Raw genomic sequence first — 16,763 nt, 5'->3', positions numbered from 1 at the left:
ATATGGAGGAAAGTACTGTACCAGCAATCCGAAGGCTCCGAGATTCATAACTAACTTTAAACAATCTTCAAGATCTATTGGATATATTCTAAACAAGCATTGGGATATTCTGAAATGCGATCCTCATCTAGGATCAACATTGCCCAACAAGGCGTCAGAAAGCACAAAATATTAAGAGTCTACTGGCTCCCAGTAGATAAAATGTAGTGTGGCATGTACCTGAGCCACCTCTAGGATCCATGTGAACCAGAAGTGTGGCAGGGGACGCTACATTAATTGCAGACATTTAGTAACATCTAATGATGTTGTTACCTTTTCTAAAGGCAGTACACAAAGTTATAGGAGACATTAACTGCTTAAGTAAGTACATTATATATTTACTGTCCTGAGGTTGCGGCCAACAATATGTTGGTCGCACCACACGCCCGCTTAGTACCCGCTTTCTCGAGCATCGAAGAAATATAGTCAATGGTTTACATAAGTCATAATATTTAGAGGCCCTTCAATTCAGTTCAAAACAAGGATCCTGTGACATTAAAAGTCATGGGTTTGGAATACATCTCACCTTTAACATTGTGAGGTGATCGCTTAAAATTGTTAAGTAAAAGAGAGAATTATTGGATCTAACAGCTGGCCACTTTGGCCCCTGGTGGATTCAATTAGTCTCTAGACACCAGTACTATCGTCTAGAGTTTTCCTTCTTCCTCTGGGATGTGTCTGTTTGACACATAATATACAGTCCTGCTCTACTTAGATCAACTCCTCTGCCTCCTGATATATACTGTACAGCAAATTGCATTTTGTTAATTGATATGCCACATCTATGTGGGATTTGTAATATACCATTTCCATTGCATAACTGTTTGCATTTTTGTTGTTTATAATTTTATAAACATAATTATATATTTTTCATTATAGATATATATATACTCTCTCCCATAATATGCATATTTGCAAATTTTTGGCTGCTACAAGCGGTCCTCGAGTATAAATTATTCATGTACCCTTCATTTGGGATTTACATCAAGCATGTTTAGCCTATATGTATGCCTTTTATCTATCCCATATTAATATTTTGTATAATATTATTAATTAATTATTATCTTTTTGTTCATAGTTATAGTGTTTACTTTTATCCTTTGTATTTGTCCCATTGTATTGAGTTTCTTTTATCTATTATATGTATTAACACCCCTTTGGCCAGGTTTGGGTTGCTAGGCAACCCGTAGGGTATTTAATACCATTGGTCTGAAGGGATTAACATGCTCCTTTGAAAATGTCACCGCAGAGTGACAAAATGCGTCAGGAAGAAGCAGCGTCATTACATCATCACCCTGGGACGGTTGGATCGTGGCCGGATAATGTCCCTGCTGCCTGAGGCTGACAGCGCTAGTTGCCTACCACAACTGGTCTGTTTATGAGGAGCGGAACACTAAAGATCTGCCGCCAAGCACCATCTGCATGTGAATTACCTCTGAGGGATATCTGAGTCCGTTCCTGGGCCATACAAGTTGGTTACAGATTTACATCGTGGACTTCAATCGGAGGATTAATCCACTTGGTGGTGAAATAATTGTTCAAGAAATGCTTGATTTTATTTTCCCCATGTGAGTGAGCTTATTCTCTCCCTTCCCATTTCCTTTATTAATGTGAAACGTTTTTACGCTATGGGCCGTGCGCTTTCTTTCTTTTCTTGTTTATATATATATATATATATGATAGATAGATAGATGATAGAGAGATATACAGTATATATATGTATACTTTACCTTACCAAAAGCCAAGATCCAGGCAAAGAATGAGGTAGCACAGTGCAGGTAAGTATCAAAAAAATATTTATCACAGAATAAATCAACGTTTTGGTTCCCAAAACGGGTCCTGTTTTCGGGACTGAAATGCTGGTTTATGCTGTGATAAATAATGTTTTGATACATGCCTGTGATGTTCTGCCTTGTTCTTTGGATCCTCGGTTTGGGTAACGTGTACATATATTTTATTCCTATGACGCATGAACTCGCCAATTTATGACAGTATATTTTAGGAGCGTTGCTTTCTGTTCTGTTGTGTATATAATAGCAAATATTTAAAAGTGCACAATTGGTCCACCTGTCCCTTCCAAACAGGACAGAGAAAGGCGTTTTCATACCTGTAAGCCTTGAATTCCAGCCAGGTACTCAAGCTGCTTTGAAGGTTGCACTGTAGAACTGGAAGAGGCCAAGCTCTTTCCTGTAAAATCTGTAGCTTCTGCAGCTGGGGAGGTTCCATTCAGGGTGACAGATGTACTAAAAAATGAGCTGGATGCCGGGCTCAATTCTTTGGATGATAAATAGCTGAGAGCAGGAACAGTTTTGTTGCGGCTGGCTTCCATCTCTTGATAGACATCAGGAGAGAGATGAAGAATTCCCTTTGGGGCTGTGAAAATAGGAAAATTGTTGTTATATCAGCAATACAAACAAATAAATGTTGACCCCCTTTTTTTTAAGTAAATCAATGGACTAGTTTCCTGAAAATGTATTATTGTCTACTGGACTTAACTGCACTGTGAAAACATCAACTTTCTGCAGAAATTTTTTTCCTATGGCTTTCCAGAATACTTTTTCTTGCCCCTCTCGTATAAATACTTGAAAAGAAAACTAGTGCACATTTGCAGACCTCACCCCAAGTATCATTTAGCAGATGCTACTATTAATACTCAATGCACAAAAAGCAAAATTATATTAATCACCTCTCACTGCAAGAACTGATTAGGAATATGAGGTATAAAATGTCTGATAATAATTATAACCACCTTTTTGTTTCTTATGAGGCGCAGAAAAAAGTATCTTGTACAAGGTCACAAGATTACCCGACTCTGGGATTCAACCTGTATTGACCAGGGCAAGTGTTCCCAGCATTCATTTTTCCTTTATCTATATATGATCTCCTACAAAAACACAGTTTTACAAACGGATAATCTGTGTGTAAAAATAGATGGGCCAGATTTACATACCAGCACTAAATAACTTACTGCACTTTTTTAATCCTTGTTTTCCAGGGTTAATTTGATATAAAATACTCTATACAGGCATACCCCGCTTTAAGAACACTCACTTTAAGTACACTCGCGAGTAAGCACATGTCGCCCAATAGGCAAACGGCAGTTCACGCATGCGCCTGTCAGCACGTCCTGAACAGCAATACCGGCTCCCTAGCTGTACCGAAGCTGTGTGTAAGCGGGGAGACTATAGAGCCTGTTACAAATGCCTTATTTACATCAGTTATGCATGTATAGGATGATTGCCGTACAGAACATGCATCGATAAGTGGGGAAAAGTAGTGCTTCACTTTAAGTACATTTTCGCTTTACATAAATGCTCCGGTCCCATTGCGTACGTTAATGCGGGGTATGCCTGTATTACATTGATGGCAAAATATTCACGTTCATCCATAGAACACTTTTTTATGGCATCAGATAGAGAACATGTTTTTTTTTTGTTTCAATTTTTTTATTAGTTTGCTTACATATCATCACAGTTTACATTTTTGACCGTATCACACGGTTGGTGTATCTCCATTTACATTTTTGTGATATTCCTCTTAACATAACTACAATTATTAAAAAAAAAATTTTGCATCTGTAAATCTTTGGCTACGTATCCAAAATATGCTATTCGAAATGTCAGGGGCAAGAATTCCTCTGGATCCTCTGATATACTTGTTATGCAAGCCCGTTGAAGAGGCACCCACCCCAATGAGGAAGATGGTTTATTTTATTCTCACTGCTGCTAGATGCTAAATAGCAGCTGCCTGGAAGAATATACATGTGCCATCTAAGCAGACAATAATTAAAAGGTTGAACACGATTAAATTAATGGAACGAGTAACGGCCCAGCTCAACCAAAAATTAGAGGAATATCATCAAGTTTGGGACCTATGTTCTCTACCCTGAAGATAGACGATCAACTGTCGGGGCTCTGTTCACATGAGCCTCAATTCCCCCCCCCCCTTCCCCTCTGAACCCCCTCAGAACATGTTTGAATGAATTATTCTCCATTCCACCTATATTAGAGGGGAAAATATATATATATATATATATATATATATATATATATATATATATATATATATATATATATATATATACAGTGGTTGACAAATCACCAAAAAATCTACTCGCCACACAAAAAAATCTACTCGCCACCTAGTACCAAACGTGTGCTGCTTGGGCCAATATTTACTCGCCCGGGGGTAAATCCACTCGCCCGGGGCGAGCAAATGTATAGGTTTGTCGAACACTGTATATATATATATATTATAAATCTATATATGCACACATACATAGAAACAAACACAGTCCAAATTGGTGAACATTACATCATAGACTTTAATAAAACTCTCACATACTGAGAGTATAATTATTCAGTAAAATTCTACTGGACTCATCTCTTTACTCTGCAATGATTCATATTAACTCATGGTGTAATGCCAATCCCTCAAGTGGGGAAAGGATTAAGCCAAGTGAGATAGATTTGTATGAAAGGCTTCCATCTGAACAACTGCGATTGATGGCAGACACTCTAAAGAGTGTTTCATAAAACCAATACCAAACAGCAGATGTGTGTCGGTTTGATGTAATAATAACTAAGGGTTTCCAGCCCTTGTAATGGTTTTATGTGATCCGCCCAAACATCAAAATGATGTCTAGAACAATGACTTCGATTTGTTTCAGATTGGAAAGAAAAAATTATAATCTAGTCTTGTATAGAACACATGTCAGAATATGCTTTTATGAAGCAACCTTTTAATTCACTCTATATTCCCAGATTGCAATTTCATGTAGCAAAGTAATAAGTAAGAGATATAAAATGAAATGCTTATTTTTTGCTTTGAAAGTATAATTGAAGAACATACTAAAAACAAAAAAACAAACATATTTTGAAGCAGGATTCTCAAACATTTCCTTCTTTCGGCCCATTTCGGTGTTAATAAAACTGTGAAGGACCATCCTATATATTTAGATCATCAATATGTTAATAAACACAAATGATGCATATAATAAAGTGAATACGCCACTTGTCTGAAAAGCAACATATCATAAACCAACTTTCAGCTCTGATCCGACAATGATCGAGAAAGGAGTTTTAAGGCAGAACAAAACATTTAATGTTGCATTGCATTTGGAAAAGGAGGTTCTTGGTTGGCAAGACCACATAGCCATTCTCTGAAAAAGCTTCAAATTCAGGTAAACAACTTATTTCTAAGAGAAGCTTGCAGCTACAAGCAAATAAATACTGGCTTGTGTTAGAAAGAGAAAGCTGCTAATATATAACTGGGCACCTTCCAAAATAAGTGTTTGAAGATGAGAACGTCTTTTAAAAGGGCACATTTTATTCAGATGCCGTTTAAATTAAAGTTTAAGAAACACCTTCACAAACATAACCGGGGCACTTTAAAACCGCTTCCCACTGATCAGTATGGAAATTCAGCTGATAAAACATTGGGACGCCTATCAAAGAGTAAATAAGTCCTCCCCCCTGCAGGTATGATACACAACTTCACCCTGGGAGGAGGAACTGATTCCAAGGGTGTGAGCACAATTTGGTGTTTATTATGCAACCACGCACCCTGTGATGCACATGAACACACGTAATCTCTGTGAAGGGGTTATGCAGTAATAGGTTTTAAAGATTTTTTTTTTTTTAATAGTATGAACATTTTAAGGTCACAAGCATATCAAAGACAAAAAAGATAACACCCATATCTAAAGACGTCTAATCTCCAACCCACAGGATCTGCATATAACAGATCCCCTTGTGCATTTAACGCCTTCAGTGCTAAGGGGGTGGTGAGGGGAGATTGCTTTATTTAACAATATATCATCAAAAACAGGATTCTTTTCGCGGGTCTTGATACCCGGAGAGGTGAGCAGCATAATGCAAAGCACGGGATTAAATGCTTAGTATAGGTATTGTTTAGAGCCGGGGCTCTCAACTCCAGTCCTCAAGACCCTCAAACAGGTCAGGTTTTAAGCATATCCCAGCTTCAGCACAGGTGGCTCAATCAGTGGCTGGGATATCCTTAAAACTTGACCAGTTAGGGGGGGGGGGGAAGTCTCAAGGACTGGAGTTGAGAACCCCTGGTTAAGAGACTTAGTTTTTACATTTGCTTTTTTGTTTTCCGCAGGTCCTGTCTATGCTCTTTCAAAGCTGAGCTATATTAGTTCGGGTTATGTAAACTTCATGTTAATTTTGTTGTGAAATGAATGTTCCAATTAAAAATAATACATAGCTTTCCAGATTGAATGAAATAAAAGCTTGTTACTTGTCACTGTAAGAGGAGCCTGCTGTACACTACAATGCTCTGTCAGCCCTTTGGTGAAGGAAATAAAAGATTCCTCAATTTGTAACAGCATTTAGTGTTCTCTATGACATAAGTAGCTGCTACCTCTCTTCAGATTATGACAGAAGCAGTGAACTATATATACAGAGGCAGTCCTCGGTTATCCGACACAATGCGTTACTCAAAATGGCGTTGTAAAGTGAAACACGTTTTCCCATAGGAACACTGTTTAAATGAAAGTTTCCGTTCCTGAAGGCATATTTAACACTAAAATACAAGATATGCAGCACACACATAAATTATAAAGTGTATATACTGTATTATATATATAATATAACATAATAAATAGTATATTATATAGTATAATATAATATTATATAGTATTATATTATATATATACGCTCTTACGACGCTTTGCAACGTTGTTTATGTGAATGTGTATATATATACACACATACACAACGTTGCAAAGCATCGTAAGAGCGTTGGATAAGCCATTTTGGCGTTGTAAAAATGAATATAGGTATGCATTGCATAGCGTTGGATAAGCCATTCGTTGTAAAGCGAAGCGTTGTAAAACGAGGACTGCCTGTATACACATCTTGTCTGCAAGTATATGTATGCATGTGAATGTTACAATGGCAAAAAAATAAAGTGGCAACTAACACTACATTTTTAGGTCAGGCTGACAACCTATTATAAAGCAACAAAGAAGCTCAACACCAATTGTATCCAATTGATACAATAGTGGGTAAAATAACATATCAATATGACTAACATGGCACGCAAACAAATGTCAATGACATAGCCTTCTTGGCATTCTCAATGCTACAATTAAAAGTATACAGTATATGCATGACAATTTTAAGTGGGAGATAATATTTAGGAATAAACTAAAAAAAAAAAAAGGGGAATCTATGTGCTAAAAAACATTCAGCACTCTTTCAGGTTTCTCCTTAAAAAAGCACATGTTATTAACAGACAGTACCCTAACTTTACATTACTGTACATTCAAACACAGGCACACACACAAAATCCTTTCAGTGGAGCTTCAGCATAGAGGAACATTACATGATTTATTGAACAGTGTTAATAACTCAGTCATAATTACACCAAATTTAGTATTGTGGCTGAAGTCTTTAGACCTATAATTTAGCTAAGATTAAAACTGCCCTTCCCTGCAGAAGCCTGTATCAGTTTAACTCTTATGTTAGTATCCTGAGCATGTCCTGCTCTTTTTTATTTTTTGTTATTTTATTAGTGTTAAAATCCATGACAATTAATATTTCAAATGCTTATATCTCCTAAATGGAGCATCAGATTACAAAAAATAAAAGGGTGTTAAAAATGGCAAGAAAAATTATATGCACAAAAAAAAATGAAATCCTCACGGATTGCTGCTTTAAACTCATGGGACATGTCTCTTTTCAATCTAATCTACTATGTTAGCCCTTAATAGAAGCAGAATGTATGGTATATCCATGGACCAAACTCCATGCTATCTAACACCCACACCCCCAAACCTTAATGGATCCAGCGGTGTGGTTAGACCATACTGCACCCTGCGGCATACTCAGCCCCACAATAAGCAGCCTCTTTACCTTTTGTCTGAACATTGCCCCTTACTCCCTATAGATTGTAAACTGGCAGGAGCAGGGCCCTCATTACCTTTTGTATCTTAATTGTATGTCATTCAGTTTATGTAATTGATGTCACTCTGTATCTCCAATGTACGTGCTACAGAATATGTGGACGCTTTACAAATAGATAATAACAATATCCCAGGATATTTGTTTACTGCGCATGCTGCGGTTAGACTTTCAGAAATTATGTTGTAAGGCTATGCTAAATTATTTTAATCATATTATCTATTGTTAAAAAGATGGAAGAAAAGTTCAATAACCAAGTGCCTCCACTTTATTCCAATTCCAATATATGATGCAAATGATGAAAGTCCAATCGCTAAGCAGTGCAGATTCTTTCAGTCAGTGAGAATGACTGTGCAATGTTGGCAGAAGAATTAAGGACGTATGCCAACACAGCATTTATAAGCACTTATCTGGGTGCACCGTAATGGTAAATTTCACCCTAAATCTACCAAAGTGATATATTTGATGTGGTCCTCACATCATAACTATAGAATGTCATGTGGTCATGATAACTAAATGTCACATTTAAAATAGTTTCAGACACAATAAGTCATCACATTATATAACATTAGCCAACATTCCAACAATGTCATGAAGCATAATAAGAACACTGAAGCCATCTGGCATCCACAGAGGCTGATGTCAGGTTAGGTAATGAGAACTTGAAGGATTGTCCAACACAATGAACACATTTAAGATCTGATACAGTGATTACATGCTAAAAATGCACTATTGACAGACAGACATCAGCCCTGTCAAGTGTCACGCAATGTGAGTGAGTCTCACGCATTAGGAATGTATTGCAGTCTCACGTACCATGTAATAAATCTCACACTGCCGGGAGAGCCTGAGACACAGTCCTAACCCTGCCCCCTTTCATCATTAGTCTGCCCACAAAGGCCTTTACCCCACCCGAGACATCCCAGACCCCGCCCGCAAGAGACGCTCCCCACCTCCCTCTGCAGGCACGGATCCCATGCTCTGGAGGTTAGGAGTGGTCTCGTGCAGATCTCACACACGTGTGAGGCTCAGTCCTGCGCTCTGGCGTGAGGAGCTCTTGACAGCTCTGCATTATGGTTTTCCATACTCTGACTTCAAGTTCAGTTTTTGTTGGTGCATTTCTGTTACATTTAACCTGGTTCTAGCCATCTTCCGTTTCTGATTGCGCCAGCGCTGCTTAGGATAACACAAAGGTTTACATTTCAAAACCTATTTAATGATTGCAGTAAGCTTACCAAAGACCATAGACTCAGATTTAAGTTCTCAAAGTCTCAGAAAACGTATTACTATACCAATTCTAAGTTTAATGTAACTATAGTATTACTTCCTTAGTAGCAAACGGTGTTCGATCAGACAGAACCTGAATCAAATGGTTAATATTTTAGATTTCTCTGTCACACTAAGGGGTTTAAAAAAATATTCCTGTATTGTTAGGTCAGCTTCCTAATAAACAAAAAAAGCGGAGAAAAGCGCACTGAGTAGCAGAAATATAAATTTATATGCAGTAAAAAGACCCTCAAGGTGGACTAACAATATCAATATACAATAACAATATTAACTTACAAACTAGCTGACGGTACTATGAGGGATGACTGGGAGATCCAGAGGTGAAATGGAAGCAGTTGATGACACAAGTCTGGACCCGCAATGCTCCGTCGATCGCATCCTCCTCTCAACAATCGATCTACCTCTCTGCCAATAGATGCTCACGTACAGGTCATGAGGGGCTGCTATGTGAGTGTCTATTGGTAGAGAGGTAGACCGGTTGGAGAGAGGAAAACACGATCAACGGAGCATTGCGGGTCCGGACCTGTGTCATCAACTGCTTCCATTTCACCTCTGGATCTCCCAGTCATCCCTCATAGTACCGACAGCTAGTTTGTAAGTTAATATTGTTATAGTTTATTGTATATTGTTATTGTTACTCAACGTTGAGGGACTTTTTACTGTATATAAATTTATATTTCTGCTACTTTTCTCTGCTTTTTTTAGTTTGTTTTGCAATGTGAACCCCCCTGTGGGAGCTCACACTATAGGAGATCATAGGGTTCTCCAGTGGACAGCACCACACATTTTTACACTATCATTTACATGGGATAGCGTGAGCGCAGACTTCCACCAAAAATCAGCTTCTGAATAACCAGCGGTATACCAGTAGTGATGCATGTTGCATTAATCCTTCCATTTCTAGAGAGGGCTGAAATACACTAGACTGTTTGGACTTCCAGAAGTGAGTCAGGCTTCAATGAGTAAACCATCTGATCCTCAATGAGGCTCCTAAATCACAACACCTCGGCACATGGGAGCTACAATTTTAGGAGAACTGTACTTGGTGATTAGGTAGGGTGATCATATTTGTCCCAGAAAAAAACGGGACAAATGCCGCGCATGTGCAGATGCGAGCGCCAACTGCGCATGCGTGAACGGGGAGTCCCAACTGCGCAACTGCGAATGTTGAGCGCCGTCTGCGCATGCATGAGCACTTGCTGGCCATGCATACGCGACCGGCGTTTTACGCCCGCTTCTGCGTGATCATCACTTGCATACCGCATGTGCGATCAGAGCTTCGATCGTGCATGCGCGGCCAGAGCACAGAAAAACCAGGACAGTGGCCAGAAAAGTCAAGACCCGGGACAAAACGGCCAAAAACCGGGACGTCTTGTCACCCTATGATTTGGTCTTTAAGAGGCATGTTTATTTTTTTAAAGATTTCGTACAATAGGGAGTCTGATTTCACATCTAGAGTTTCCCTTGCTGACTGATTTTTTTTTTTCTTCGAACTGTGAATCTTTTCCCTAAACAATGAGCCCAAAACCTAAACTAATATAGCTGCTAAACCCCTCTCAATTAGTGGAATAAGTAGACCTTGAAAGAACCGTATCTGAGAAGATGAAGATAGGACATTTTATTATCTACAAGACCATTTGTTTTTTTGGCATGGAGAAGATCTCTGTGCTACCTGGAGTAGGGAAAGTGGGAATAAACAATAGGATGTGCCCATGGGCGTCCGCAGGGGGGGGCAAGGGGGGGCGCTTGCCCCCCCCTGGATCCTGGGCCGCCAACCCCCCCCCTCTGGATCCTGGGCCGCCAACAGCGGGGAACAGAGGGCACTGGCGTGACAGGATTTAGCGCGCTCTTCTGCAAAAAAAAAAAAAACCTCCCTTGTCTCCTGATTGGCTGGCGTGTGTTGGCACGCTGCCAGGATTTTTTTTTTTGTCCCTCGCAACTCTATCTCAGCGGTGCACAAAACTGGGGGGGCGCCAAATTATTTAGGGGGGGGCGCAGCCTGTGCGGCGAAACCTGAGAGCAGAGCAGGGGCGGGGCAGAGCAGAGCAGGGGCAGAGCAGAGCAGGGGCAGAGCAGAGCAGTGGCGGGCAGAAGATCCGTGCTGTGTTTCCCTGTGCTTGCAGAGGGGGCGGGGCGTCCCTCTGCACACAGACACAAGCTCTCCTCTTCCTGTCTTTACTTGAGTGGGGAGCCGAGCAAGCAGTGTGTGTGTGTGTGTGTATAGTGATGTCACTGTGTGTGTGTGTGTGTGTGTGTGTGTGTATATATATGTATAGTGATGTGTGTGTGTGTATATATATATATGTATAGTGATGTGTGTGTGTGTGTGTGTATATATGTATAGTGATGTGTGTGTGTGTGTGTGTGTATATATATAGTGATGTGTGTGTGTGTGTGTGTGTATAGTGATGTGTGTGTGTGTGTGTATATATGTATAGTGATGTCACTGTGTGTGTGTGTATATATGTGTGTGTATATATGTGTGTGTGTGTGTGTGTGTATATGTATAGTGGTGTGTGTGTGTGTATATATATATGTATAGTGATATGTGTGTGTATATATATGTATAGTGGTGTGTGTGTGTGTGTGTGTATATATGTATAGTGATGTGTGTGTGTGTGTATATATATGTATAATGATGTGTGTGTGTGTGTGTGTGTGTGTGTATATATGTATAGTGATGTGTGTGTGTGTGTATATGTATAGTGATGTGTGTGTGTGTGTGTGTGTGTGTATATATGTATATTGATGTGTGTGTGTGTGTGTGTGTGTGTGTGTGTGTGTGTGTGTGTGTGTGTGTGTGTATATATATATATATATATATATATACATATATATATATATATATATATATATAAAATGTGTAGTGATGTGTGTGTTTTGTGATTGAATGTGTGGTGTGGGGGGTGTTGTTTGTGTTGTGATTGATTGTGTGCTTGGCGAGACAAACAAAATTGACATTGAAGCATGCTCAGCAGCAGTCAATGCGCACAACCCCACACCCACACACACCCACACACAAACACAGAAATAGCCCTGATCCATAACCCCCACTCGTGCTTGCAAAATTATGCAGGACACCCTGTGCTCATGCTTGGAGAGTTGGTGATGTCACCACTCTCGGCGGCAGCGTGGACGCAGCCTAATTTTGCAAGCGCGAGCTGTTGAAACATATTTGTATTTACATTGTATATCGTTTAATAAAGGGGGGGGGGTTCATGTGATTTTGATTACATCAGGCAGGGGGGGCCCGAGAAATTAAATGGATGAAAAGGGGGGCTCGGCATAAAAAGTTTGCTCACCCCTGCGAGTCTATCTGACCTTGCATAGCGAGGCCTGCCCTTTCCTGCATGGAGCAAGTCAGGTGAGTACTGCTCCATGCCACTCTCGCTTCCCCCTTGTCCTCCTGCTCTGATTCCCCCCCCCCCCTTCTCCGGTCCCCCCTTCCCGTTCCGATTCCCCCCCTGCTCTGGGCCCCCCCTTCCCGTTCCGATTCCCCCCCCCTGCTCCGATTCCCCCTTGTTGCGAGTGTCTGAGTGTGTGTGTGTGTCTGTGTGTGTGTGAGATCAGGGGGGGAGGGAATGAATGTGAGGAGGACGGATTCAGGGAGTGGGTTTGAGTCAGAGGGGCATAATTGATGGAGGGGGGAGAGTGAGGAGACAGGGGGTGTAATAGAGGAAGTGAGGAAGAGAGGGGAGAGAGTGAATGAAGAAGAGAGGGGGTAAGAAAGAGATGGGGCTACACCTTGGGACTATCTGCATTAGAGTGGGGTGTGTGGTGTCTGGGGTGTGTGTGTCTGAGTCTGAGTGAGAGAGAGAGTCTGAGTGAGAGAGTCTGAGTGAGCGAGGGATTCTGAAGGGGGGGGAGTCTGAGAGAGTCTGAGGGGGAGAGAGAGAGTCTGAGGGGGAGAGAGAGAGTCTGAGGGGGAGAGAGAGAGTCTGAGGGGGAGAGAGAGAGTCTGAGGGGGAGAGAGAGTCTGAGGGGGAGAGAGAGAGTCTGAGGGGGAGGGGGAGAGAGAGAGTCTGAGGGGGAGAGAGAGAGTCTGAGGGGGAGAGAGAGAGTCTGAGGGGGAGAGGGAGAGGGAGAGTCTGAGAGGGAGAGTCTGAGAGGGAGAGTGAGAGTCGGAGAGTGAGAGTCTGAGAGGGAGAGTGAGAGTCTGAGAGGGAGAGTGAGAGTCTGAGAGGGAGAGTCTGAGAGGGAGAGGGAGAGTCTGAGAGGGAGAGTGAGAGTCTGAGAGGGAGAGGGACAGTCTGAGAGGGAGAGGGAGAGTGAGAGGGAGAGTCTGAGAGGGAGAGGGAGAGTCTGAGAGGGAGAGGGAGAGTCTGAGAGGGAGAGGGAGAGTCTGAGAGGGAGAGGGAGAGTCTGAGAGGGAGAGTCTGAGAGGGGGAGAGTCTGAGAGGGGGAGAGTCTGAGAGGGGGAGAGTCTGAGAGGGGGAGAGTCTGAGAGGGGGAGAGTCTGAGATGGAGAGTCTGAGAGAGGGAGGGTGTGTGTTTGTGTCTGTCTGTCTGTGAATGAATACAGACACCAACCCACAGTCAGTCAGTCACCCACCCAAGTGTCAGTCACACACGAGTCAGTCAGTCAAAGTGTCAGTCACCCACCCCGTCAACTACCCCCCCCCCCCACAACCACTCTCTCTCTCTGCCTAGTTAACATTATGCCCCCCCCCTGAAAACATTTCTGCGGACGCCCATGGATGTGCCATGTAAGGCTGAGTCCCGCTGCCTGCGCTGCACGCGCATCTGCCAGGTTGGCGGCACGTGCAGCCGAGTCCCCCGGTCTGCAGTGAGCTGCAGGGGGAAAGTCGGGGGGGGGAGGGGGATTGACGGGGGCACGGCCGTGACCTCACCCGGCAGGTTTGCCCTCATTGGCTGAACCGCGGGGGGTGTGGCCTAGCGATCCGTCGCGACTCCTGATGTCAATTCTCTTGAGAGCAGGAGAAACTGTCGGCGTAGCAGCCACCCCTCGCAGCGGGCCCGGCCCCATTGTTGCAGTAGCCAGCGGGGACCTGGTCTAAACACCCTACTGCAGGCTTTGGCCTTTAAAAAAAATAAAACAATTGCGGGGCATATAAATATATAAAGAAGCAGGAAACTGCACCTTTAAGGCATCTTGAATTAACATCAACAAGTCCATCACATATTATCACACAATATCTTTGGACTGAGCGGCTGTAAGAAATTGCATATGAATATGAATTTCTTCAATCTGTAGTTAAAGTGTTCAAAAATGGTTAAGCTTGATCTTAACCATCACCTAAGCTTATTTTGAAATACTGCAAGCGATTATTTGTAAGGAGAACCCCTCTCCAAAAAGCCCGTCAGTTTCTTTTATGATGTAGCCTTGTTCCCAAAGTACAGCGCTGTTGTTTTCTGCATCAGAACCCCCGGAAAATTGAGTCTTTCTTTTTATATATTTTTTTTTTTCACGGCAACCAACCCAACCATTTTCTCTTAAGTTCACATGCGTCAACAAATAGACTTACTGTTTATTTGATCAGCAGTCCCAGAATTATGATCATCCCAGTCCTGGTTTTCACCTGGCTAACAAAAGAAAAAGAAGACACACTATTGGCCCCTGGAATCTATATTTTTTTTTTTTGTCCTGAAAAAAAAATACATATTTATGCATTCACTTCAGAAATAAGATGGCAATACACTGCTGAGCAATGCACGGAAAGTGCCTCTGACATTGAAAGGGGTTAATTAATATTAAACAAGAGTTTGAGAGCAAGGAAACTATAAATTATAAAGATTTTAACATGCTCTTTATCAGGCCACACACACACACACACACACACACACACACACACACACACACACACACACACACACACACACACACACACACACACACACACACACACACACACACACACACACACACACACACACACACACGAAACAAATTTACCAGAACTAATCATGTATTTGTAACTATGTATCTATCTTTGTGAACATCATAACTCTGTGCCCAGGTCATACTTGAAAACGAGAGGAAACTCTCAATGTATTACTGCCTGGTAAAACATTTTCATAAACAAATAAGAAATAAGAACGGTGTGTTATGAGAGGGGGAAATTAAACCAAGAAATGGCAATTCTTTATGTAATTCATATTGTGCGTATAAAATGTATAAATGGTAATGCCCATTTAGAATCAGTGGGGAAGTTTATATCAACCAAACAGTAACGTGTGTGTATGTATATATATATATATATATATATATATATATATATATATATATAAATAAATAATCTTCCAGGTACTGCAGTTGCAAATCTCTTCTCCACGTTGCTCCAACACATTTTCTGATTTGAACCTCCCAGCTTCCTTTTCGGTCTTTTATTTGCCCATGGAATCCAGTCGAGTACCATCTGTCCAACACTGGTCATTTCTTCTTGCGTTCTATCCGAACTACTGCCATTTTAAGTTCTTCACCCTTACGCTGATTTCACAGAGTTATGTTTGTTTTCGAACCCATTCATAATTTTTCTCGTCTATTCAGGTGATAACCAGAATTTATCTCTCCATACTGCTTTAGGTTGAGCTTCTGAATTATCTTCGCATTAAGGGTCCAAGTTTCAAATCCATGTGAGCACATGCTGGATACACTTGTCGAACAGTTTCCTCTTGAAGTGTAGTGGATGGTTTCATTGAAAAATTGTCTTGTTTCTTTAAAATGCACCCATATCATCTTAATTCTCTATTTATTTAATATGAAAGGTTTCTCATCCATTGATACTTGCTGGCCAAGATAGACCGTTTTAAACTTCATCTAGTTCTATTACATTTCATCTTTGTTGAGTGGACACATTTGTTGAATATCACTTTGGTCTTGCTGAGATTCATATGGAGGCCCACCTTTTTACTTGCTTCAGTTGTTGCCAGAGGTTTCCTGTAAATCGTAATTAACTCAATTATTCACTGTCTTGAACAATTCAAGTGTTGCTGTGAAAAGCTTTGGTGACAACTGGTCTCCCGGTTGTACACCCTTGCTTATCCTTATCTTGCTTGTGTCTTCATGTAATCAAAAGGTTGATGTGGCATTGTCATAAATGTCTATATTCTTAATGCTTTTAAAATAAGCTTTGGTGTAGACAGAAGCTAATGCTTTTTCATCTTTTAATTCTAAAAGGACTGGTAGATTGTTTTCATTACTTTGAGAAATCACTTCTTATACAATGTGGATGTGGTTCATTGTTTTGTATGCACAGCAAAATTCCGCTCAATGTCTGTTGCAGCTGAACAGAGTGAGCATTTGCTTATCAGAGATCCATGTACAAATGGATTTCAGGCAAAAGGTGACACAGTGTTCTCATTTGTATGCCATTTCCCAGAATCCCTTGCTGCAGTGGAAGCACTGTATGCTAGGTGATAATGGTGAAAGGCAGGGTTGCAGACCTGTCTAAGACATGTGAATGTGCTCACAAGTGCTCTTTTTATTTGCTATATATATATACACACACTCCACCAGGTTCCAAGGAGCGAGGAAGAAAAAGACACAGT

General features: G+C 41.1%; 1 protein-coding gene across 15 annotated transcripts in view; it reads right to left on the bottom strand.

The window, feature by feature from the left end:
• The window catches only part of STAU2 (staufen double-stranded RNA binding protein 2), a 414,157-nt gene that overhangs the window by 178,288 nt on the left and 219,106 nt on the right, over positions 1-16,763 (bottom strand). For all 15 annotated transcript variants that reach the window (XR_012797298.1, XM_075583378.1, XM_075583368.1 and 12 more), the window contains 2 exons: positions 14,741-14,798; positions 2,147-2,412 (listed from right to left, as the gene is read on the bottom strand). Coding sequence is in view for 14 of the 15 variants with exons in the window: in XM_075583378.1 (XP_075439493.1) it covers positions 2,147-2,412; positions 14,741-14,798 (324 nt within the window). In the remaining variant the exon portion in view is untranslated. The remainder of the gene's footprint in view (positions 1-2,146; positions 2,413-14,740; positions 14,799-16,763) is intronic.

This window comes from Ascaphus truei, chromosome 2, assembly GCF_040206685.1.
Source record: "Ascaphus truei isolate aAscTru1 chromosome 2, aAscTru1.hap1, whole genome shotgun sequence".
NCBI lineage: Eukaryota > Metazoa > Chordata > Amphibia > Anura > Ascaphidae > Ascaphus > Ascaphus truei.
The sequence above is the reverse complement of the archived record's forward strand: the minus strand, read 5'-3'. Positions and strand labels throughout refer to the sequence as shown.